This window comes from Melospiza georgiana, chromosome 31, assembly GCF_028018845.1.
Source record: "Melospiza georgiana isolate bMelGeo1 chromosome 31, bMelGeo1.pri, whole genome shotgun sequence".
In the NCBI taxonomy this organism is placed as follows: domain Eukaryota; kingdom Metazoa; phylum Chordata; class Aves; order Passeriformes; family Passerellidae; genus Melospiza; species Melospiza georgiana.
In genome coordinates, this window is record NC_080460.1 from 4,159,508 (window position 1) to 4,183,399 (window position 23,892).

At 51.2% G+C, this 23,892-nt stretch overlaps 2 protein-coding genes across 4 annotated transcripts in view; one reads left to right on the forward strand and one right to left on the reverse strand.

Moving 5' to 3' along the window:
- AAK1 (AP2 associated kinase 1) overlaps window positions 1-3,061 on the reverse strand; it is a 45,379-nt gene extending 42,318 nt beyond the window's left edge. For both annotated transcript variants that reach the window (XM_058042339.1, XM_058042338.1), the window contains exon 1: window positions 2,884-3,061. In XM_058042339.1, coding sequence (XP_057898322.1) covers window positions 2,884-3,046 — 163 coding nt within the window. In that variant the 5' untranslated portion in view covers window positions 3,047-3,061. The remainder of the gene's footprint in view (window positions 1-2,883) is intronic.
- Window positions 3,062-12,798: 9,737 nt separating this feature from the next.
- On the forward strand, window positions 12,799-22,812 carry ANXA4 (annexin A4). Of its 2 annotated transcripts, none has more exons than XM_058042555.1 (13): window positions 12,799-12,847; window positions 16,189-16,242; window positions 17,181-17,256; window positions 17,529-17,623; window positions 17,885-17,998; window positions 18,132-18,222; window positions 18,912-18,991; window positions 19,415-19,471; window positions 19,872-19,965; window positions 20,433-20,528; window positions 20,964-21,022; window positions 21,611-21,733; window positions 21,985-22,812. In XM_058042555.1, exons 2-13 carry the CDS (start codon window positions 16,240-16,242, stop codon window positions 22,042-22,044), a joined length of 948 nt encoding a protein of 315 aa, XP_057898538.1. In that variant the 5' UTR covers window positions 12,799-12,847; window positions 16,189-16,239; the 3' UTR covers window positions 22,045-22,812. The 2 variants fall into 2 exon arrangements, with proteins under 2 accessions (XP_057898538.1, XP_057898537.1); XM_058042554.1 differs by lacking the exon at window positions 12,799-12,847 and adding an exon at window positions 13,776-13,809.
- Window positions 22,813-23,892: the final 1,080 nt, after the last annotated feature.

Sequence of the window (23,892 nt, forward strand, 5' to 3'; positions counted from 1 at the left end):
CCAACCTCCCTAGAGCTCCAGCGTGGGGCTCTGGGATGGGGTTCTGTTGTTTTGGTTTTTCCCCTACACACAGGCAGAAACAAACAGCAGCATCTGATTTGGTCCAACGCTGTTTTGGTTTATTTTCAGAAAGAAAACAGCAAGACAGCAGCCTGACTCAGCCCCACACTGCAAGAGCTCCTGGGTGTTTGTTTCAGCTCTGTGAAACACCATTCACCCCAAAACCAGTGACAACACCCCTGAGCCCATCCTGGGGCACTGTGTAACTAAACCTGGCCCTGCAGACCCCCAGCTCTGCCCTCCCACCACAGATAATCCTTGTGCAAACTTTGGGGGCAATTGTCCAAGAGCTTATTTGTGCTTTTACGTGGATTAGAGCAGGAGAGCTACAAGGACCCAGCTAGGAACCGCCTATTGCAACACCCTGTTTGTAAAACCCCCACTGATTCACCACATCCCAACACCACAACCAACCCCTCAAATTCCTTCTGCATTATTCCCACCTCCTTCCTTCCAAAAGGAGGGGATGTTCCTCCCTGCCAGGCAGGCAAGCATCCAGACAGAGCTACTTTTCAGGGGTGGGGGAGTTAAACCATGCAGGTTTACCAGCAGCGGGTATTTTGGGGGATCTACACCAGAGCCCAGAGGCATGTGGAGCCATTTGGCACCTGGCACGGGCAGTGCTGCAGCCAGGGCACACTCCCCATCAGCAGGGTTGCTCAGCAGAATTCAGGGTGACCAGGTACAGCCAAACCCCAGCACTTCCATTCCAAAACTTGTGCTTCAACTCCATTCGTCGCTTCATTGCTTCTCTCTTTTAAGGCACTTTTACATCTCATTTTTTTCATGTTCCACAGGCTGCACCTAAACACAGCCCTCCCCACTCCCTCCTAAAGCAATTGGGATGAGAGGTGCTTCCTCCCCAGACAGGATACTCCTCCTACAGAGTGCTTCCCAGGGGACTTTTCCTTTCAGCACAAATAGCCAGGAGTTGCCTCTTCAGCACTGCCGAAGCACCACTGCAGCTACAGAGAGGTTTTCCAGGCGTCAGGAGTGCAGGGGCTGGGCTGCCCACGAGCTCCCCAGGTCTCCAGCTGAGTCAGGGAGAAAAGGCTGTTTACCAGCACACCCAGAGCCGCAGCACTCCCGAGCCACGCTGCTCCCCAGCACAAAAACCAGCAAGACAACCTGCAAACAAACCAGCACACCGCCTTGCCCGTGCCCCTTGGAGGCTCCGCTCTGCACACAGAAGGATTTCACACTGTCTCACCGGGAGGGAGGGAGGGACCCGGGCAGCACCTTCCACCAGAGCTCCCTCTGCCTCCACAGCTCCCGGCCTGCATGCATGAACCCAGAGCTGCATCCCACAGACAGCAACCAGGAGATGCAGGGCAGAGCCCCCAGAACCAGCAGCTCCCCCAGGACAGGCAGGCAGGGAAGGGAGGCTCTTCCCCGCCAGGCAATCTGTGCTCCCACCTCCACCTCTGCAGCAGCAGCAGCAGGAGAGCCCGGTGACACACACACGGCTCCTCTTCCCGGGGCAGAACCTGCCAGCACATTACTCATCAGCAAAAAAAGCCTCTGCCTTCCCCGTGCTACCAGGATGAGGCCATCCTGCGTTTAAGGGAGACTGACAGCCTCCCAAGTTGAGCTCATGTGGGTCCTCAGCTCCCAGGGCCAAAAGGGCCTTGGAAATACCAGCCCAGGCAAGCCTATAGTGCAAATTTCAAAGGGAAAAAAAAAAATCACTATAGTTGCTAGGTAAAAGCCTAGCTTCAGTGCTCCTCTCAGCAGAACACATCAGAAACCAAGTCTGAAAAACAGCCACAGACCTATTTTCCTGCACACCGCGGTGAATTCTTACAAATCTGAACACAGGCAGTGTACACAGAGTCCCTTTTCCATTTTAGGGCTCTTTCTGTAAAAGCCAACACAGGTCCTCCCACTCAGCTCTCTCCCAGCAGCTCTGCTCTCCCTCGCCATCAAAACAAAACACTGTTTGGACTAAATCTGCCCAGGATGCTGCGCAGGAGGCACCAGGAGCAGGTCTAAAGAGGCCAACACCTCCCTGAAGGTCGAGGCTAAGGTTACCAGGCAGAGCCGTTCGGGAGGCTCCTTGCAGCCCCAACAAATGAAATGTAAAATGATAGTTGGAGCAGCAGAGCTGGTTACAATTAAACCAATGCCACCAGCAGCTTGCTGCACTGCAAGGCCTGCACACGCCATGAGTTCTGTAACCCCCAGGATTTATTTTTAGGTCTCTAACTGTTTTATTTGGGAAAAAAAAAAAAAAAAAAAAGAAAAAAAAAAGGAAAAAAGGCAATTGGGATCACCACTCCGCCTTGCAGACATCCCACACACAGAGAAATCCTCATCCCAGGTCACAGCCAGTCCTGCTCAGCCTACCTATGTGCATAACAAGGAATTTACTCCAGTGTTTTAATCCTCTCTGCTCGAGGTGGCAAAGGAGGTAACAGCTGAAGAAAGTTTAAGACCGAAGGACGCTGCTTTCTTTATTTACAGCACCTTGTTCTGCACCAAAATATATGACAATTTTGGTACGGGTGGTTCTTTTGGTTTTTTTAACTCCCACTTTAGAAGTAAGAAACAATTAACTTCTGAATATCTCCAAATTCCTAAAGCATTAAAAAAAAAAAAAACAACTAACTCTGCCAAACCCACACTGGATTTACAGATGGGAACACCAGACACATCAGCCTGCAGACACCACAGGACTGCAATTCTGCCAAGGACAATGAAATATTCAGCAATCTGGGGGTCAAGGAGCAGGCTGGGCGCCCGGGACAGCCCAAGGCCTCCCTTCCAGCCTGGGCAGGGGAAAGCCGCATCCACGGAGCGCTCGGAACGGCACCGGGACCTCACCTTCCGCCAGCACCTCGTCCACGGTGACCTGGTGCCGGCCGATGCTGAAGACCCGGCCGATGTAGCCGCTGCCGGGGCCGCTGCTGCCGCCGCCGCCGCCGCTGCTGCCCGCCCCGGGCCCGGAGCCGCCCTGCTCGCGGCGAGAGTCGAAGAACTTCTTCATGTCTCGGGAGGCGGCGGCGGGGCCGCGGGGCGATGCCGGTGTCGGTGCCGAGCCCTGCGGCTCCTGCCGCGGCCGAGGGGGGCCGGCCTGGCGGGGCCGAGCCGCGCTGTCCCCCGGGGATCACACCTGCAAAAGCAGCGCGGATAACGGGCCTGCGGCGTTACCCCCGCGGGCCCCGCCGCGAGCCCGGCCCGCAGCGACCCTGCCCGGTACCTCGCAGAGGGCGGCGGGAGCCTCCATGCGCCCCGCGGGGCCGGCCTGCGCAGCCCCGGTGGGTCACGGCGGGGGCCGCCTGCCGGCAGGGCCCGGGGCCCGCATCGCTGCCTGGCGGCGTCACCGGCGACCACCGAGCGCGTCAGGGACACGGACAGGGACCGACCCCGCCGCCGCCGCCCCCCGCCGGCCCCATCCGACCAGGAAATGGGCCGTCACAGGAAGTCCCGGCTGCCGTCGGGAGCGCCGCCCCCGCGCCTCCGCCAGCGGCAGGGCCCGGCCCCGCCGCCCCGGGCTGTCCCGTCCCGTCCCGTCCCGTCCCGTCCCGTCCCGCAGTGCCCTGTCCCGGGATGTCGCGTCCCGGGATGTCCCGTCCCGCAGCCCCCGGAGCGCCCCACGGTGCGGCGGGACGGGGAGCGGGGGCTCGGCGGGATGGCGGCGCCGCGCGCGGCACGCTGGGGGCGGTAGTTCCCCCTGGCCGGCGGAAGGGGGGCCATGCGGCGGTGGCGACTACAAGTCCCGGCATGCCGCGCGGCTCCGGCCGGCAGGGGGCGCTGTGCCGCGGGGCCCGGGCCGGGGTCGCCCCTCGGACCGGCCGGGACCGGAGGCTGCCCCGGGACAGCGGACGGGGCCGGGGGCTCTGCGTCCTCCTCGCCCGGAGGGATGAGTGCAGAAATCCTGTCCGTGGGGAACCACGGCCCATATTGGGGTGTGCATGGTGACGGGTATTTATGTTTATCTTGAAGTAATGCGCTAAAGTCGATGTTTTTGTGATATAATAATAAAAGGCCACTGCGGTGATATCTTGGGATTAACCTGAAGCACGAGGCTTATCTTCACACAAGCTCTGCTAGCGCCTGCTTTCAGAGCAAAGAAAAAATCCTGAAAGCAGAGATATCCCAAGCCCTTAAAACATCTTTAGTGTTTTACACCTGGTAGCTATGCCTTGGATTTGCTGTGGAATTACAGCTTCCTCCTCCTTCCTGCCTGGCACGATGCTCCTCGGGGGCACTGCAGCTCCTCCAGAGCCCAAAGCCATGGGGTCAGGCTTTGGAAAGGTTTAGTTGAGCTCAGATCTTGGGAAGCTCAGTTTAAATGCACTTTGGGTTCTTCTCAGCATTTTTTTCCTTAGAAATCAGAGGATTTTCCCTGCCTTTGGCATCCAGAGCAGCCAACCCCTCATGCACTATTAAAGGCTGGATTTCAGGCAGCAGAGGGAAATGTTAAAATGGCAAAATTATTTTTTTTTCCAGAATGAAGCACCAGAATGCAAAACCCAAGCAGCACTTGGCTGCCCAATGAATACCTCCATGGCAGCACCACTCTTCTTCCTCCCCTCTGACTGGGATGGAAGAGGAAACCAAAGCATGGTCCCATTTTCCCAATGACCATTATTTCCTGTATTATGGTAATAACTACAGCCATCCTTCTCCAGCCCCTGTCCCCAGGGTAGGCCAGGCCTGGCTGCTTTGGGGTGACTAAAATGTTTATCCTTCACACAGCCCCTGGCCTGGCTTTGGTCACCGGCTTCCAGCAATGCCAGCGAGATGGGATCAGCCTGTTGTAAATGGCTCTAATTGGGTTTTTCCTCTCAGTGTTTGAAGGCTTTTAAGATGCATATGGCTCTGAGAACAGGCAGGTAAAATTGCTCGTGGCAACATTTAGCAATACGCAGATCTGACAGCACATCACTACAGTTGTTTTTCTGCTGAGCCACTGTGCCTCTTCACTGTGGATAATGCTGCATATCTTCCACCATCCTCATCCTCAGCAGGGCTTGAAGGTATGGGCCCAAAAGTCCTCCTCTGACCACCTTCAGCCACCCATAATTTGTAGGGTGGCTACTGGCTGCCCCTCATTTCCAATAGAGCCCCAGTCCACGCAGCTGGAGCTGCAGGGATGGCAGCCAGCACACGTGTGCAAACAGCCCTTTTTCATTTGCAGCCTTCAATCTGCATGGAACATGCTTGGCTGTGCTTTGGGGCTCTGTGATGAATTAACTGCCAGAGCTCAGTACAGAAGGTTCACGTGCCCTTTGGAATAAATATGAGCTGAGTAAGGTCTCAGTTGCTTCTGGCCATTATTTTAATTTTTTTTTTTTTTTAATTTCTCTAACCTGTGAAAATCCCCAGGCATCTCTCAAGCCAGGTAAAACACCCAGTGCAAAAACTGGGCCCCATCACTGGGGATTTCTGGGGACTCTGCAGAACTGAACCATTTCCAAGGAAATTGGGCATCTCCGTATAGTACAGGGAAATGAGTCATTTCCAAGTGAAGGAGATAAAAGCCACTGCATGCAGAGAGCTGCAGATGCACTGCTGAGCCTCCTCCCTGGCTCTGAGGGCTTTTTTCAAGCGTACCTGCAGTGCAGCGCAGGCAGTGTCAGACCCACGCGGGCTGGGGGCTCTGATGCTCGGCCCACGCACACAAACCCACCCACGGCCATTCTGGGGAGCACAAAAAGCAGGAGCCGTGCCCGGCTGCAGGCACTGAGCATAAATAAATAAATATTCTTCATTCCAGGCTGCTGCAATCCCAGTGACCTTCACAGGGATCAGAGGGAACTGAGCCCTAAAGAAGGGGAAAAAGCTGCTCCGTGGCCACAGCACACCCAGGGCCTGCCGTGCTGCGGAGAGCAGCCCCTGACTAACGCGCTCCATCCCGAACGCTGCGTTTTAAGCTGCTGAAATCCCACGACGCGAGGTTTAAAATATCCGAGCCTTGCCCGCCCCATCCCCGCTCCTCCTGCGCCACTCAGAAAATGCACTCAAATCCCTGGGAAGAAGCACATTGATACAGCTGCATCCCTCCCCATCAAACTTTCCGGACAGCTCAGCGTTTTCTAAATAAGAACACAGGCCTGGGCAGGGATGCTGCGGCCGCAAAGGCGAGGGCGCACTGGCCCCTTCTGGAGAGCTCGGGAGCGGCAGCGATGGGGAGCGGAGCTGGCACAGCTTCTCCTGAATTCACCGTAATAATGAGGTTTAATCAGGGCCCCAGCGCTTATCATGATAAGGATGCTGCGAGAGCCCTTTTTACGCAGTGATGAGGGTGTTTCAAAGTATGGGAGGGGATATTCAGATTAGATGTAAGAAAGGGATTGCTCCCCGTCAGGAGGATCAGGGCCTGGCACAGGGTGCCCAGAGCAGCTGTGGCTGCCCCTGGATCCCTGGAAATGCCCAGATCCAGGCTGGACAGGGCTGGGAGCAGCCTGGGACGGTGGAAGGTGTCCCTGCCCATGGAGATTTGAACTTTAAGGTCCTTCCCGACCCAATGCATCCCACAGTCCTATGTCTCTTTAAATACACATTCACTGCAAAAAACTCTGTTAAGCCTCTCACCAGCAAGGAATAGAGCCACTGTTCTATCCTCTCTCTGCCTGTGATTTTCTGGTTTTCAAGGATTTCTTCCCAAGTGCGCATTAGTATGACCAGAAAAACCATCACTGGTCTCCATCACCCCCAGGAAAAGGTCAGTTCTCAAGCACACTGTCATGGAGCTGGGCTTTACTGGGTTCAGAGCTGTGCAGAGCAACAAAAACACTCCATAACTCAGACCTGTATTTCACATGTTTAGGAACTGGAAGCTTCCACCTCCTTGGTGCTCCTGTTTGCCCCTGCAGGACATCCTCACTGGCTCCAGCAATGGCTCTGCTCCCTGTGGCTGGAATCCTCCATCCCCAGCAGTGGCACTCCCACAAATAATGGGGCTGGTTGAGCTCTGCAGGCCCCCAGCCGTATTTACGACAGTCGCGCTTTACGGCCGTATTTACGACAGTCACGCTTTACGGCCGTATTTACGACAGTCGCGCTTTACGGCCGTATTTACGACAGTCGCGCTTTACGACACCTTTTACGACAGTCGCGCTTTACGGCCGTATTTACGACGATCGCGCTTCACGACACCTTTTACGATAGTCGCGCTTTACGGCCGTATTTACGACAGTCGCACTTTACGGCCGTATTTACGACAGTCACGCTTTACGGCCGTATTTACGACAGTCACGCTTTACGGCCGTATTTACGACAGTCGCACTTTACGACACCTTTTACGACAGTCGCGCTTTACAGCCGTATTTACGACAATCGCACTTTACGACACCTTTTACGACAGTCGCGCTTTACGGCCGTATTTACGACAATCGCACTTTACGGCACCTTTTACGACAGTCGCGCTTTACGGCACCTTTTACGACAGTCGCGCTTTACGGCCGTATTTACGACAGTCGCGCTTTACGACACCTTTTACGACAGTCGCACTTTACGGCCGTATTTACGACAGTCGCGCTTTACGGCACCTTTTACGACAGTCGCGCTTTACGGCCGTATCTACGACAGTCGCACTTTACGGCACCTTTTACGACAGTCGCGCTTTACGGCCGTATTTACGACAGTCGCACTTTACGACACCTTTTACGACAGTCGCACTTTACGGCACCTTTTACGACAGTCGCGCTTTACGGCCGTATTTACGACAGTCGCACTTTACGGCACCTTTTACGACAGTCGCGCTTTACGGCCGTATTTACGACAGTCGCGCTTTACGGCACCTTTTACGACAGTCGCGCTTTACGGCCGTATTTACGACAGTCGCACTTTACGGCACCTTTTACGACAGTCGCACTTTACGGCACCTTTTACGACAGTCGCGCTTTACGGCCGTATTTACGACAGTCGCGCTTTACGGCACCTTTTACGACAGTCGCGCTTTACGGCCGTATTTACGACAGTCGCACTTTACGGCACCTTTTACGACAGTCGCGCTTTACGGCACCTTTTACGACAGTCGCGCTTTACGGCCGTATTTACGACAGTCGCGCTTTACGGCATCTTTTACGACAGTCGCGCTTTACGGCCGTATTTACGACAGTCGTGCTTTACGGCACCTTTTACGACAGTCGCGCTTTATGGCCGGTTTTACTACAGTTTTTTTTGCCCATCTTGGCGTTTTTTCTGGTTTTTTCTTGCCAGTCCTGGGGGGTTATTTCCAGATTTCTTCTTGCCCCTCTTGGGGTTTTTTTCTGTGGCTTTTTCTGGGTTTTTTCTTGCCCATCTTGGGGGATTTTTTCTGAGTTTTTTTCTGGATTGTTCTTGCCCATCCTTGGGTTTTTTTCTGGTTTTTTTCCTGGTTATTTTTTTTTTCTTGGTGTTTTAAGTTTTTTTTCTGGTCCATCTTGGTTTTTTTTCCTGGGAGTTTTCTCGCCCATCTTGGGGTTTTTTTCTTAGTTTTCTGTGGGTGTTTTCTGCGTTTTTTTCTTGCCCATCTTGGGGTTTTTTTTCTCAGTATTCTCGCCCATATTGGGTTGTTTTTCTTGGTTTTTTGGTTCTTTTCTAGCCTATCTTGTGGTATTTTTCTGGGTTTTTACTTGGCCGGGACCAAAAACAAAAAACAGCCAGGGTGGAAGGCAGCTGGGGATTTTTTATTCTCAATTTAACAATGAGTTGCAAAACCTGAAAAGCAAAAGTCATATACACAAGGTTAAATACAGTCAGCATGCGCTCACACACGCAGAGACGAGCAGACAGACACAGCCACGTGCTCTCACACATACTCCTTCCACTTACATGCTCACTGTGGCCCTTACCTGAGATGCTGAAGAAGGTGCTTTGACACATCTTCTGGCTGCCGCTCCTTGAGGTAAATGGCAGATCCTGGGGAAATCAGCAGCCTCGAGGACCTGTGAGACAACAGGAAGGGTCAACAAGTGGCTATCTGACAGCTAGGACTTGTCCCCACTCTGGACTGATGAATTTTCTACCCAAAATCCCACGAAAGACAGATGAACAGTAAAGTTGTTATAACTGTTATACCTAACTGTGACTACGTGCCAGGGCAGGGCAGCTCCGATCATAAGTGGTACAGTGTAAGTACAGACAATATAAGCTGACGCATACAGTGCGTCAGGAGTTAGGAGGATGCTCGAGAGGCTCAGCAAGCCTAGAGAAGGAAGTAGACTGCCAGGTGACTGTGGCTACAGCTCCAGACCTGAAGGCGAGCTCCACGGGGGAAAGAGCCGTGACGACGTCAAGTCGAGGAAGGCAGATGACGCAAAGTTCACGAGAATGTGGAGATGGGTAGGAACTGCCCTGCCCTGCAAAGGCTCTGGTGAGGCTGAGGAGAAACCCTCTCCCTTTACTTCCAGGGAGCCTGTCCCACTACAGACCTCTCCGCTAAGCTGACATCAGATTGCCTCCTGTGATAGTAAAGGCTTTTCCCCTTCTCCCAACCACTGGCCCCAACACTTAGCTTTTGTAAGACAAGCGGACAAAATCCATCCTCGGTCGGACGTGGACGTTGAGACGTTCTCAATGTGTGTGCTTCGGTGCTGCCGCTTCCAAGCTGTGGCTACAAGCCTCCCCAGGGTACCTAAGGCAAAACAGAACGGGTGGCTATTGCCCTCAAAAACAGTAATCCCCGGGACTCCTTCGCACCCCTGCCCCAGCTCACCTCAAGTCTTGATTTGACTCCAGAGGCCGCCTGGAAGATACCTGCAAAAAGAAAATGTACACACTTAGCATGCTGCTGCATAACGCTCACCTAGGAATCAGCCTGCCTAAACCCCGAGTCACCTGCCCTCCTCTCTTCCCCGTGCTCTCTAGGGCAGCGACAGCACCTGCAAAGAAACAAAGCTGAAAAGCATGCTGAGATACTGTGAAAACACAACCTCCCAACCCTGACAAGTATGCAGTACTGATACCTTAAGCTTGAACCCACCTGGCATGGGCATGCTGGGCTAGGATAGATGGCAAGCAGTCCATCTAAAATAAAAAGAGGAATAATACATACCTAGAGCTGCACCAGAAACTGAGACCTCAGCAATAACAACTGCTTCGGTACCCTACTCAATGCTCACCTTGCTCACTCAGCCTTGACAGCTGCTCTCTGCCTTGACTTCCTAAAAATAAAGACAAAGAGCAGAGCTGCAGCAGCCACAATTTATGCTTCCTCTGCAGAGACAAACCGTGACTGACCTTCACGGGGGAATCCCCTCACCCGGGATGGGGGGCTCCGCCCTGGATTTATCCTTCTGCAACTAAAAGAAAATTAGGATGAAAGTCAAAGGGCTGCAGGATAACTTATGGGCTCCAGGTATCCTGTGTCCATCCACAAATCCCATCTAGAATCCAACTACACCCCACATGACAAATTCCAAGTCCCTAGGACTTCTCCTATTGCACCAGGCTATGCAGCAGGGCAGAGCAGCAGCTCCAGCACAAATGTGTGCTGAGAGCCGTGACACAGGACAGACAAGACGCGACAAACACTGGGGACACAACAGGAACAGAAAACTCTTAGCAAGGAAAATGGCTGCAAGGACTGAGAGAATGCAAAAGAAGAAGAGTTGAAGATGATGGCGAGCTGATGAGGCTCAGAGAACCCTGGAGGAAGAAGATGCAAACTGAATGATTTATTCCAAAAACTGCAAAGATGGAGGCTCGAGAATCCTACAGTCAGAATCCTCTCCCTAACCTCACATCCTTACAAGTCCTACTCTGCTATAATGGATCATTGCGCAGCATGGCTGTCCGTACAGCTCAGAACAAGACATGACAAGACATCTCACTGGACGCTTCTAAAGAGAGATGCATTTCTGATGCCTGTGTGAGCTCCCCAGTCAAAAGTTCTATGGCATGGGTGCCAGGGCAAGGAACGCTGAGATCACGGATGCTAGGAAAGGTTTCTGAGAGGCCCCTCACAGGGCTAAGATAAGAGACATGAGATATCCAGACAACACACAATACACAAAAGACAAGTGACACGAGACACACCAGGACTGCTCTGCCCTGCTGCACACCTCAGCACTGTGATCAAAAGTGAGACTTTGCTTTTATGGGGCATAAGGGGCAACATCTGGGCTACCCTCATTGCCAGAGCCAACTCAGACCCCCACCTTAGGGAGTCCTGACCCAGCACCCCACGTTCATCCCCTCTGTGGGTCACAGCCCTCTACTTATCTCTCAGACATCTGGGGATGCTGGTCCCTGTCAGGTGCATAGAAAGGCCACCTCGTCAGCTGGGAAGGTCCTGCTGGCACCGGGCCGGTGTCTCTCAGACAGCTAGATTAAAGAGAACCAAACATCAGTGCCTGATCGTGGCACCGCATCGGCCAAAACCCCACCACTCTGCTACTCACCGCGCTCCTAAGAAGGCCCGGCACCTCCTAACCCTGACCCTCTGCCACACATGGAATGCAGCTGCACCTGAAAGAAAGTTACAACATATGTCAAACACCACTGCACTGCATCTTTTGATGCAAGGACAGCAAAGCCACGCCAGCCAGTGATATCCTCCAGCTGGAGATACTGGAGAATAACCACAGCCTTCCCATCCTTTCAGAGATGAAGACAAAGCTGAAAGCTGAGCAGACCCTGCACAAAGGAGAGACAAAGCTTTGTCACCTAAACCCGGTCTAGGAAAATACAGCAACAACCCTTCGCCTTCCTGGAGGGAGCAGCTCCTGGAGCAAGGTACAACAGGGTTCCTCAAACCCCCTGTCATTCTACCCATCCTCCAGAGAGGCTCAGACACTCTCAGTGTGCTCAGAAGCTTCTTTGCCTCTTTGTTTTCCTTTCTGGTCCAGATATTCGTGACTGGATCAGATGGCTTTGGAGCCAGCACCCATAACCAGCCATGATTCCAGGGAACTTGGCTGTGTGATGTGTCAGGATCTGGCTGCTGAATGGAATTCGCTTACATGGCTAACTCCAGGTGGCCAAAAACGTCCACACAAACACTTTGTACCTTCAAGTATTCCTCCTACTTGGTGCCTCTGCCAGGGGGAAAGAAAAGGTTAAACTGTGAAAATAATGAATGGGAGGATTGCTGCAATATTTAGCTAATTTGTAAAGAAAACTAATAACTCGTGGTATTGAATAATTGCTATTGCATAGACCAGTGATTGCAGTGACAGAGCCTCCCAGTCCTGGGGGCTGAAGAGACTGGGAAGCAAACAGAAGGATGAAAATACCCAGGCTAAAAAAAAAATCCCTGGCAATGTAAGATGGAGAAACACAGCAATTCTGCTGGGGGATTAAAACGGGTCCAAAGCAGGGACTGCTGACGTGAGAGAAAGGGCTGAGAATGGAAACTTTCACAGATGTAGGAAAGAGAAAACTTTCTCCTTAGCAACAGTTTATGTGTGCTGGTCCACGCTGGATCCTGGTCAGGGTCAGGTGCCAAGTTCTGCAAGGAAAGAGGCTCTGCAGTGCAAAAGGAGAGGGCTTGAGGCTTGAGCCTGGTTTTTCTGTTCCCCTGGTCCATCCCCTTGCATCAGCAGTAGGTGCTGGGCTCCCTGGAGCTGTTTTGGGAGCAGGAGCTGCAATAAATAACCCACACAGACATGCTCACTGAGGCACAGCCTGCCCACATCCAGGCTGCTAAATTTAGGTTCCTTCCAGCAGAGGAGCATGGGCAGAGAGGCACAGGGATGAGACAGAGCCGGAAAACACCCATGATAATAACAGCACGTTTGGCATCAGAGGAGACCAAAGGTGCTGAGGATAAACACTTGAAAACAAAATGTCTTCTATTGCGAGGCTGATTTCCCTGTGTCAGCCCTGTGATCCTGTCCATGGCTGACCCTGGAAGGTAAAACTGAAGTCCCTTTGCCTGCGGGGTTTTGGCTTGAGGGCACTGCCATTTATGGGGCAAAGTGAGCAATCGTTATGCAAAGAACCATCCTAACTGAAATCACGGCCGTCTGCAATGCAGAGCTCCTGGACAAGGGGTGAGGATGCTGAAGAGCCAGAGGGGTGCTGTGGGAGCACGATACAGGTCAGGAATCCCCACAAACAACACCGGGGAGGAACAGGGCTTCTTGCTCGAGGGTTTTGCTGCCCGTGTGCCCCACGCTGAAAAAAGAGCAAACTGCAAAAGAGCAGTTTGGGGTTTACATCCCGAATGAGCAGAGTGAGGCTTCCCGAGAGCTTCTCCCTGCCCTGGATCGCAATGAACTGCTCAGGGATGGGCAGTTTGGGGTTTACATCCCGAATGTAATGTGAATGAGGCTTCCAGGGAGCTTCTCCCTGCCCTGGATCACAATGAACTGCTCAGGGACGGGCAGTTTGGGGTTACATCCCGAATGAGCAGTGTGAGTGAGGCTCCCCGGGAGCTTCTCCCTGCCCTGGATCACAGCCCAGCGCTCAGAGATGGGCAGTTTGGGGTTACATCCCGAATGTGTAATGTGAGTGAGGCTCCCGGGGAGCTTCTCCCTGCCCTGGATCACAATGAACTGCTCAGGGACGGGCAGTTTGGGGTTACATCCCGAATGAGCAGTGTGAGTGAGGCGCCCGGGGAGCTTCTCCCTGCCCTGGACCGCAGCCCAGCACTCAGGGATGGGCAGTTTGGGGTTTACATCCCGAATGTAATGTGAGTGAGGCTCCCGGGGAGCTTCTCCCTGCCCTGGACCGCAGCCCAGCGCTCGGGGATGGGCAGGGCAGGGCTGGAGCTCCCTCGCGTCACCGCCGCGTGTCGCCAGGGCGGGGACTTGGCCACCCGGGGCAGCCGCCGGAGCTCTGCCCGTCCGTGCCAGGGAGCCGCAGGGACAGCAGGTGAGTGCCAGGCGTCCCCCTCGGCACGGCGGTGCCCGGGAAGGTGCCAACGCCCCTTCGCGGCGGGCGATGCCAGCGAGGGCGCTGCGGTGCCAGCGCTGCCAGCGGGGCTGGGGCAGCCCGGACGGGGCTGAGCAAGGACAGGGGGCAGTTGGGGATGGAGGAAGGGCTGACCTTGCCCGGGCACAGCGGGTGCGGGTTTGGTTCCTGTTTGGTGCCAGGGCTGGCTCGGGGAGCGCGCACGGGCTGAATGGGGCGTACGAAGCTGTAAGAATCATGTTTTATTCCTCCTGAGGGCCGTGGCCAGATAAAGGTCGCTGTGCGGGAGGCTCTGCCATGCCTCAGCTGTGTCGGGCTCGGGGCAGATCCTTTCTGGGGTCAGAGCCCAGCCCAGCCCAGCCCAGCCCGGGCACAGCCGGGGCACAGCCTGGGCACAGCCTGGGCACAGCCCGGGCACAGCCTGAGCACAGCCGGGGCACAGCCCGGGCACAGCCGGGGCACAGCCGGGCCCGTCCCGCACACAGTCCCGGCACGCTGCCCGTGCCCGTCCCGCACTCCGAGCAGCGGGCATTGACCGAGCCCTGGGAAAGCTGGCCCGGCTCTGGGTGTGGGTTGTGCTCGGGTAAACGTGCACCCAATGCAGGAACTCGTCTGACTGGGTTTGCCTGGCAAGGAAAAGGGTCGCAAAGCGGTGGGTTTCCATGCAGAGCAGAGGTGAAGGACTGGCAACGCTGAGAGCTCAAAATGGGAGGGGAAAAGATCTGTGTTTATATCCTCCTGAGCTGTTGGAACTTTCCTTGGTGGTTCCTGTGTGTGTGCTCCGAGCATAGCCAGGAAAACCTGACTGTGTGCAAGCCGAAACTTGAACTGGCCAGCACATGCAATGGTGTCAGCACTTACCTGATAAATCAGGTTTATTCAGCTTTTAGAGGATGTTTGATATGGGCCTAAAACTGGCTGTTTAGCTGATAAAGCCTGCCAGGGAAAGATCGTCCATGGAAAAAAACAAATCGAGTGATGGGAGGGATGCCTCCTACACTTGCACTCTGTCACCTGGGCGCAGTGTTTGGAGCTTGTTCTCTGCCAGCTTTATTGAACCAGGCCTTTATTCTGGGGTGAAGAAATAACATCAGGACCGTAGCACTGGCTGGCTGACGCTTGCACGCGCAGTTTAATTCTCCAAAGCACAGAGTGAATATTGTTCCTGTCCTGGAGCTGTTTTTCCCCGGCTGAGCTGCACACCAGGAATTGTGTTAAGCTGCTGAGCACCGGCAAATCTGCTGAGCAATTGCCTCTCTCTCTGCTTGCCAAAGGGTGGCTTAGGGGAGTTTCATTCATCTGAAGCCCCTGCATGAGGGGTTACAGCCTGGCTGGGCTCTCCCACCTGCAACCTCAGTGCTCATCTCACACAGAAATGCACCAGGAGCAAACCAGCACCCTCAGACTGAGCAGTGGCTTTGCGCTGCTGCCTTCCCAGTGCTCTGCTCTTTCAGTTCCCAGGATGAAGAAATCAGAGTGCTGCAGCCAATATTCAGTGTGGTGTTTCTGCTGTTAATGGGTGTTGCGAGGGGATTCTCCCTGAGTGCAGTGCATGCAGCCTCTCCTCATGGTTTGGTTTCCTTCTGCCAGCTCAGAATTTCCCTGCTTCCCTTTCCCCTACCACTGACCTTTATTTTGCCCTCTAATTGACTTGCTCAACCAGCCTGTCTGATATTCATGCTTATGTGTGCAGACCAGCTCCATCACAAAAACAGCAGTGAAATTTGGAGCCCGTCTGACAAATTGGCTTTTTACTTCTGTAGAAAGATTAGAGAAGAGCAAAGATGACTTTTCTGAGGTCCAGGTCGTTCCGTGATGACTGGGATTTACGATCAGATGAAAGGAGGCAAACTCAGCACTAATAATTGCTGTGTGTGGGTATCTCTTTGAGTCTGCCTTTCCTAGCTCCTCTGCTGGGATGCTGGGATGAACTTGGCTTGTGGGGAAGTGAACCTTGGGCATGAACTGTGGGGAAGTGAACCTTGTCCTGGTACGTGGCATCCTGTCAGGGGATCAGGGACTCAGGAAAATTTGGGTGTGTTCACGCAGAGGCTCTCTGACTGCACACGAAATTGTGAACTGATAACCCTGGGCAGATGGCAAGGAAGCTTTGGGGGTTTTGGAGGGTTTTTTCAGTTAAAACTACAGCCTTTGCCCAGCACAAAGCAGGGCTGGGCACTCAGGGGAGCTGCCCTGGGTGTTCACTTGTGCTGCTCAATCCTGCTTCATTCCTCAAAGAATGGGATGGTTATTTAACCAGCCCCATGAACCTTCGAGGGAAGGTGCACTCTATTAATGATTTGCTAGAAAACTAACACTCCCTGTGTTTTATTATTGCAGCTGTCAGTGCCCTGGACGCAGACAATAACAGATTGACCAGATCTGGGCAGGATGGTGAGTGAGAGTGTTTGCTGTGCCAGGCTGTGCCAAGCCTTTGCCCTGGCCTGATAAAGGTGGGGAGTGGAGCTCAGATAAGGACACAGCAGGAAGAACCTGTCACTGTCTGTCCCTCCAAGGGGGTCAATTTATCACTTCTTTCTGCTTCCTCATTGCAGAGGAGAATGGCCCGCACACACACAGGCTTTTTGCCTTTGGGGAGTTAATGGAAAACCAGATCAGATATTCAAATAATTCAAAGAACATTAATTTCTCCAGATAAAGTTCCTAGGCCAAGCCCCATGCAGACAGACCTGGAACACTTCCAGGGACAAGGGAAACACTTTTCTGCCCATTGAATGTTGAGTGATGCTTTTACCACTGATGATTTTCTTGGGAACACGAAGAGCTTAGCCAGAAAAGTGTATTTCCCCAGAAATTGCAATAGACCACGGGCAGGAGAAACCTGTTTGTGAAGCACCATTTGGGGTAAAACACTGCACTTCCTGGTGTGTTATTTAACAGAATGATGGCCCTTGACTGCTCTTAGAGAAGTCAGGAATGGGGCTTTGCTGGGAACAGCTTCTTCTGTGATTTACATGGAAAACTGCTGGGAAGAAGCTGGACTGAACAGAGATGTCTGCAGTGTGCCCTTATTTAGCTGGAAAACAGATACTGCATGGGCAGCCACATTAAGACATTTTCTCCTTTCAGTTGTTAGCTTATTTCTTATGTGCCTGGGAATCCTTCTGGAACAAACCATTTCATTTTTGGAATGAACGAAACCTGGTATAAAGTCACTCAAGTTTGGAGGGTAGACTTTACTTGCTGTCACTTTCCAAAAGAGATGTTCGCATCTTTTTAATTGTCTTTTGTTTTTTTTTTTAAATTCAGCTCTACTCTGTGAATGTCTCCCTTTGTGACCACTTTTCATAACTCCTCTCCTTTGGCTTTAGGCAACAGTCAAGGGTGTCTCAGCTTTCAGTGCTGAGCATGAAGCACAGGCACTAAGGAAGGCCATGAAGGGACTTGGTAAGTTTTCTCCCTCACTGTTAAACCTTCTTTTTTAGCTCTGCTGGTTGGGAAGGTTTTTACTGGTGTTAAGCCTGCTGGTTTTTAGCTCTACTGGTTGGGAAGGTTTTTACTGGTGTTTTTTTGCTGGGCTGAGACACTCGTGCACACATCAGACCCAGGCTGTGCAAGGGTGTGTGCAAGGCTGTGTGCCCATTGGCACACCCAGTGGCACACACAGGCCTCTGGTCCTGCTGCAGGCAGCCTGACTGGTTTGCTTTGGCTCCTTCCAGGCACGGATGAAGATGCCATCATTGAGACCTTGACCAAACTGAACGTGTCCCAGCGCCAGCAAGTTCTGATCGCCTATAAAAGCACCATTGGCAGGGTAGGTGCTCTCCAGAGATCACTGCTGTGCCTCTCACTGGGAGATGGGGACCTTTTGGGTTGTACCACCTGGGTGAAATGTGAAGAACATCCCAGTCTCCACAAGAGCATGATTGGCACTGAGCATAAACTTTCCTTGGCCAAGATTTTTTGTTCTTGTTCACTTCAGAGAAACTGTTCATCCCAAAGAAAGCATTGAACGAGTTCTTCCTCTTCTCAAAGGCTGAGTCTTTTTCTCCTTTCTCCTCTTTCTGATTTCTAGGATTTGATTGATGACTTGAAATCTGAGCTGAGTGGGAATTTTGAAAGGGTGATCATTGGTTTGATGACTCCTACCACCATGTATGACGTGCATGAACTGAGGAGGGCTCTAAAGGTTTGGAAATCCCTTTTTGTGTTGCATGACTTATGGTCAATTCAGTGTGCGGTGCCATAATTGTATATTAATTATTAATTTCTTATTAAACAAGAGTCCTGGCTGTCACAGTGTTGTCTCTGTGATTCCCTAGGGAGCAGGGACAGATGAAGGCTGCCTGATTGAAATCCTGGCGTCTCGCACCAACGCCGAGATCCGGCACATCAATGAGAACTACAAACTCCGTACGTAGCGCGCTCTGCAATTCCTCACTGGCTCCAAAGCCACCTCTGTGTGTGTGCAGGGGGGTGTGGAGAGGCAGGAGAAGGGTCTGCCAGCAGCAGGGACTACAATTACACCCAGAAATTGAGTTGGTGTAATGGGGTAGGGTGGTTATGTCTGTCAGATGGAGGTCTATCCATGGTGGATCTTTTACCAATTTTATCCTGGCTGTGCTTCTGAATTTTGCCCTGCCCCACTCGATGTGATGGCTGGGTTGCTGTGATGAAAGCCAGGCAGGGAAAAAGGGCATCCTGGCTTGTCCTAGTCACAGTGTGGCCAGCAGGACATGCCTGTCCCCCTCCCAGTGCTGCATTGCTGATACCTCAGCAAATCCTGGGGATGGTTTGGGATATTAGAGAACATTAGGATATTAGAAAAGGTTAGGATATTTAGGATATTAGAGAAAGGTTCTGTACCCAGAGAATGGCTGGGCACAGGAATGGGCTCCCTGGAACAGTGTTCCCAGCAGCAATCCTGATGGAGCTCAGGGAGTGTTTGGGCAATGTTCTTGGGCACATGGTGGGTGGTTCTGTGCAGGCCCAGGAGCTGGACCTGGTGATGCTGGTGGGTCCCTTCCCAGGCAGCAGATCCTGCATTCTGTGCGTTCTGTGGGCTGTCAGTAGCAGCTGTGCCCTTTGTGTGTGCTCTGCAGAGTACGGATCCACCCTGGAGGAGGACATTGTCTCGGACACCTCGTCCCTGTTCCGCAGGGTGCTCGTGTCCCTCGCCACGGTGAGTCCAGGCAGGGCAGCACCGGGGTGAACATCTGCTGGGCATCCCATCTCAAAGTTTGCACACTTGGTGAGCCTGCTGTCAGGCTTGGAGAATTTCCTATAAATCCATTTCCCACAGAGGTGCTTCAAGCTGGCTGCTGTTTCACTTCCCTTGCATTTCACCTTGCCAGCTTCTGCAGGGAGAGCAGCCTCACTCTGCCATGCCTTAATGCCATTTGCTCTTTTTAATAAAGTGGATGGCTGTTTCAAAAGAAAGAACAAATCACATCTGAATCATGTTTTGCTGTATTTGTGACCCATTACTCAATGTCAAGAATCCCATTATACATCTCCAATAACTGGTTTTGAATGGAGAATTTGCAGGGCTGACTTCCATTAGCTGCTCTGTTGAAATGAGTTTTTCATCCTTGTATTACTGCAGGGCAACAGAGATGAGGGAACATTTGTGGATGAAGCCCTTGCTCAACAAGATGCTCAGGTGTGTAGCAATTTGCTTCCTGGCAAGAACTGTCTGGGTTTGTGTGTGTGATGTGTGGTGAGTCCCTGCTGTTTATAGGCCTCTTTTTCTCAAGGTCGATGAGTAAACCTGGAGCTGTGCTAGTCAGCAGTGCCCCAGGTGAAGGCTTGATTGGGAATTAGGAAATATTTTTCCCCCATAGGAGTTGCCCAGCTCTGGCACAGGCTGTCCTGGGCAGGGGTGGTGTCCCCATCCCTGAGGGGACTCAACAGCCACGTGAATGTGGCACTTGGGGACATGAGTTAGCGGTGAACTCAGTGACCTCAGAGGGCTTTTCCAGCCCAAGTGGTTCTATGAAGCAAAAATCTCATTATACACACCCGGTGTTCTCAGTTATCCCCACTTTGTTCATGCCTTGCAGGCCCTGTACGAAGCTGGGGAGAAGAAATGGGGAACAGATGAGGTGCAGTTCTTGTCCATCCTCTGCACAAGGAACAGGTGCCACCTGCTCAGAGGTAGGGCCTCTCTGGTGTCCTGGGCTTTTTCCCTGCTTTGGGGACAGTATTTTGTAGGAGCTTTGTACTTATTTATTAACTGGTTGTGATCCCTTCCTGAGATAACAGATATTCTCAGGGCCAGTAGATTCAAAATGGGGGCTCAGTAAAACACCCATCCAACTTCCTCCGGCCGGTGAATTGGAGATAATGAAGTGTGACTCCCATGGGACAGAGCTAAACACGGAAAATGTCTGCATTAAAAAGCAGTTCTGGAAAATCCTTGCAGCGGTGGCAGGCTAATTAGCAAGAGAGCTGATAATTAAAATGAATTGTTTCTGGGGGGCAGCCCTGATTTAGCTGACAGTGTCGTGGTGATGGCGCAGTGTTTGTACAGGCTGTGAGGAGCTTGATCTTGCAAAGTGATCCTCGGGGGGCACACACACTGCAGCAGCTCACTTGGCTCTGTTATCCAACTCTTCCTCCAGTTTTTGATGTGTACAGAGTGATTGCTAATAAGGACATCACAGACAGCATTAAATCCGAGATGTCAGGAGACCTTGAGGATGCTTTGTTAGCTGTGGGTGAGTTCCCTGCTTCTAATCTTTGTCTACAAACTAATTAAATAATTAAAGACACTTGCCCTGACTGTTTGCACAGCTTCAGGAGGCACATTCTTTCTCACTGTTTTACAAGGCACAGTGTTTTAATCTTTGCAGATGCAAAGACCTGGTTAGAAGGCTCTTTATATTTATAATATCACAGTGCTTTATATTTCTCTGCTTTGGCAGATGGCATTTGCTGTGTGGAAGCCTTAAAGCCTTAAAAATATTTTATTGCTGTGCACTGGGCATGGAGACATCAATTGACAGCAGGTCACTGACTCTGGATGTCTGCACTGTGCTTGTTGAGTTGCACTTTTACAGAATAAATGTCTGCACTGAGAAAGTGCTGGAAGGGAAGAATTTATCCTTCAGTGTTTATTGGTTTTAATTATCTTGTTCTTGTCTCCCTTACAGTAAAGTGCATGAGGAACAAACCTGCTTATTTTGCTGAAAGATTGTACAAATCCATGAAGGTAAAGAGATTTTGCTGTTTCCTCCCCCGCCTCTCCATGCTTAAGTCAACAGCAATTAGAGAAAAAGAAACTGTGTTAATTGGGGGGGAAAAAAAATAAACAAATCAGAGGTTTTCTGTGGAGTTCTTTTCCTTCAGGATGCTCAGAGGTTTTTAGTGGAGCTCTATTCCTTCAGGAAGCTCAGAGGTTTTCTGTGGGGTTATTTCCTTCAGGAGGCTCAGAGATTTTCTGTGGAGCTCTTTTCCTTCAGGAAGCTCAGAGGTTTTCTGTGGAGATCTTTTCCTTCAGGAAGCTCAGAGGTTTTCTGTGGAGTTATTTCCTTCAGGAGGTTCAGAGGTTTTTAGTGGAGCTCTTTTCCTTCAGGATGCTCAGAGGTTTTTAGTGGAGCTCTTTTCCCTAAGGAAGCTCAGAGCTGGTAGTGGATGCCTGCATTAATGCAGAAATGGTCTCGTCAGGAGTGGATGGCAGGGAAGGCCAAGGCTCAGGGCCTGTCCCTGCGTGTCCCTGAGTGTCCCTGCGTGTCCCTGCGTGTCCCTGCGTGTCCCTGAGTGTCCCTGCGTGTCCCCAGCTGCTGCTGTGTCCCCGCAGGGCCTGGGCACTGATGACAGCACGCTGATCCGGGTGATGGTGTCCCGTGCCGAGATAGACATGCTCTACATCAGGAGGGAGTTCCTGGCCACGTATGGAAAATCACTCCACTCCTTCATCAAGGTGAGCTTGGGGTCTTGCACACGCCTGGGTTTGCTAAGCAGCACCGAGGAGACCCTCAAAACAGCATTTGGATATTTCAGAGGAGGTGGGATTAAGGAGACTTTACGTTTATCTGCTGAAAGCCCCCCTGAATGTTCTTGGTTATTGTCAAAGAGGATACAAACCCTGCAATGAGCCATTGATGCTGAAGGGAATCCTGCTTTCCACGGAGCTGCAAAACTCACGGTGTTCCTTTTTCCTGCTCTCTCTAGGGAGACTGCTCAGGGGACTACAGGAAGGTTCTGCTCAGGCTGTGTGGTGGGGAGGACTAAGGAGGCCTGAGGGACCTGCTGGGTTGTGGCAAGCAGCTGATCAGATTTTTAGGTTGGAAAAGACCTGTAAGATCATCGAGCCCAATCATGATAGAGATTTCTTTCTTTTTTTTTTTTTTTTTTTTTTTCTCTCCCAAATGCCTTATTAATTACTCTGATTATTGACTTTGGTTAGTTCATGTTCTGGTTAGGTAGTGGCCATTCTGGCTGACTCTTTTGATACACTTTTATGCTTGGAACACCCATTTGCCTACTAACTGGGCTGGTGAAGCCCAGCTTACACAGAATGCTGTAACCAAAGGTATTAAAGTTATTTCCTGAGCAGCTGCCCCTCTGCTGTTGTGCTCACCAGCAAAATGCATCAATCAACTAAAGCAAACCTGAGAGTGAGAGGCTGCACAGGGAAAAACCAACCTCAATGGTACCTGGAGACTGCAGAACATGGGTCTGCTCCAGCTGTTAAACACAAAGAAACCAAATATCTAAAATACAAGTTTATATATTAACTTGCCTCTGTTAGTGTGGAGCATTAACAGCCTGGCTGTGCTGTGTGTACATGTTGCCTGTAAGTGGGGAAATTGTCACTGGTGATTGAGAAAAACCTTGTTCTGCCCTGGTTAGAGCAGCCCTGTGGATTTTGGTCTGTCTGCTGGATCATGGGAGTATAAATAATTATACTGCAGAGGTGCTGCCTGGGGTGGGTTTCAGTGCCTTGGGTCTGGCTGGGTTTCAGAGCGTTGAAAAATGAATAAAGAATTTGTTTCTGTATTTCCCATTGCGATGGTGTGTTCTGGGGGGGGGGGACGACACAGCAAGTAAATAAATAATAAGTAAATAAATAAATACACTAGTTTTGTCCTGAGGTCCTGGATGGGGAGTGGCTGCAGCGCTGCTTTTTATGCTGATTCATCCACATTCTCTCAGTCTTTGTATAATTTTCCTCCGGTAAGGACTATACAACACATGACCTCAATCTTTGTCTCTTCTTTATCTTCTGGTTTCTGGAAATTGTCCTTTCATTCATGCACTCTACATTCCAGATGTCCAGCCTCAACAACAGGTTTCTCTCCCAGGCTTCGTTCATTGAACTACATCAGAGTTCGTTTATGTCTTAGTAAGTTTTTGTAAGTTTCAGTAAGTTTTTTTGTAAGTTTCAGTAAGTTTCAGTAAATTTCAGTAAGTTTCAGTAAATTTCAGTAAGTTTCAGTAAATTTCAGTAAGTTTCAATAAGTTTCAGTAAGGTTCCCAAGCTTTCTACTAAATCAGCTTATGGGAACTTTGCTGGTTCCCAGCTGGAACTCAGCTGGGAACGCTGGATAGGAGTAATTTAAGAATAAAGCTAGATACAGATATAGAGATATAGATATATAGATGATATAGATATAGATATAGATATAGATATAGATGATATAGATATAGATATAGATATATGTAGTGCTTTATTCTCAAATATATAGATACTACATATACTATAAAAATATATAATATAATATAATAAATTATATATATTATATTACATATTATATATTATATATTTATATTATATATATAAACACATATAAGAAATATATATATATATTTCCTAATATATTTCTTAAATATATATATATATTTCTATTTCTTAATCATTACCTATATATCGATATACGTATATACGGGTTATGTATAAATAAATAAATAAATAAATAAATAACCGACCGGGGGCGGTCTCGCTCGCACGGCAGGCGGCGCAGCAGCAGCGCCCGCCCGCGCAGGCGCGGAGCTGCGGGCCCGCGGAGCTGCGGGGCCGCGGCCGCCGCTCCGGCCGGGGCTGCTGAGGCGCCGCCGCCGCTCCGGCCCCGCTGCGCC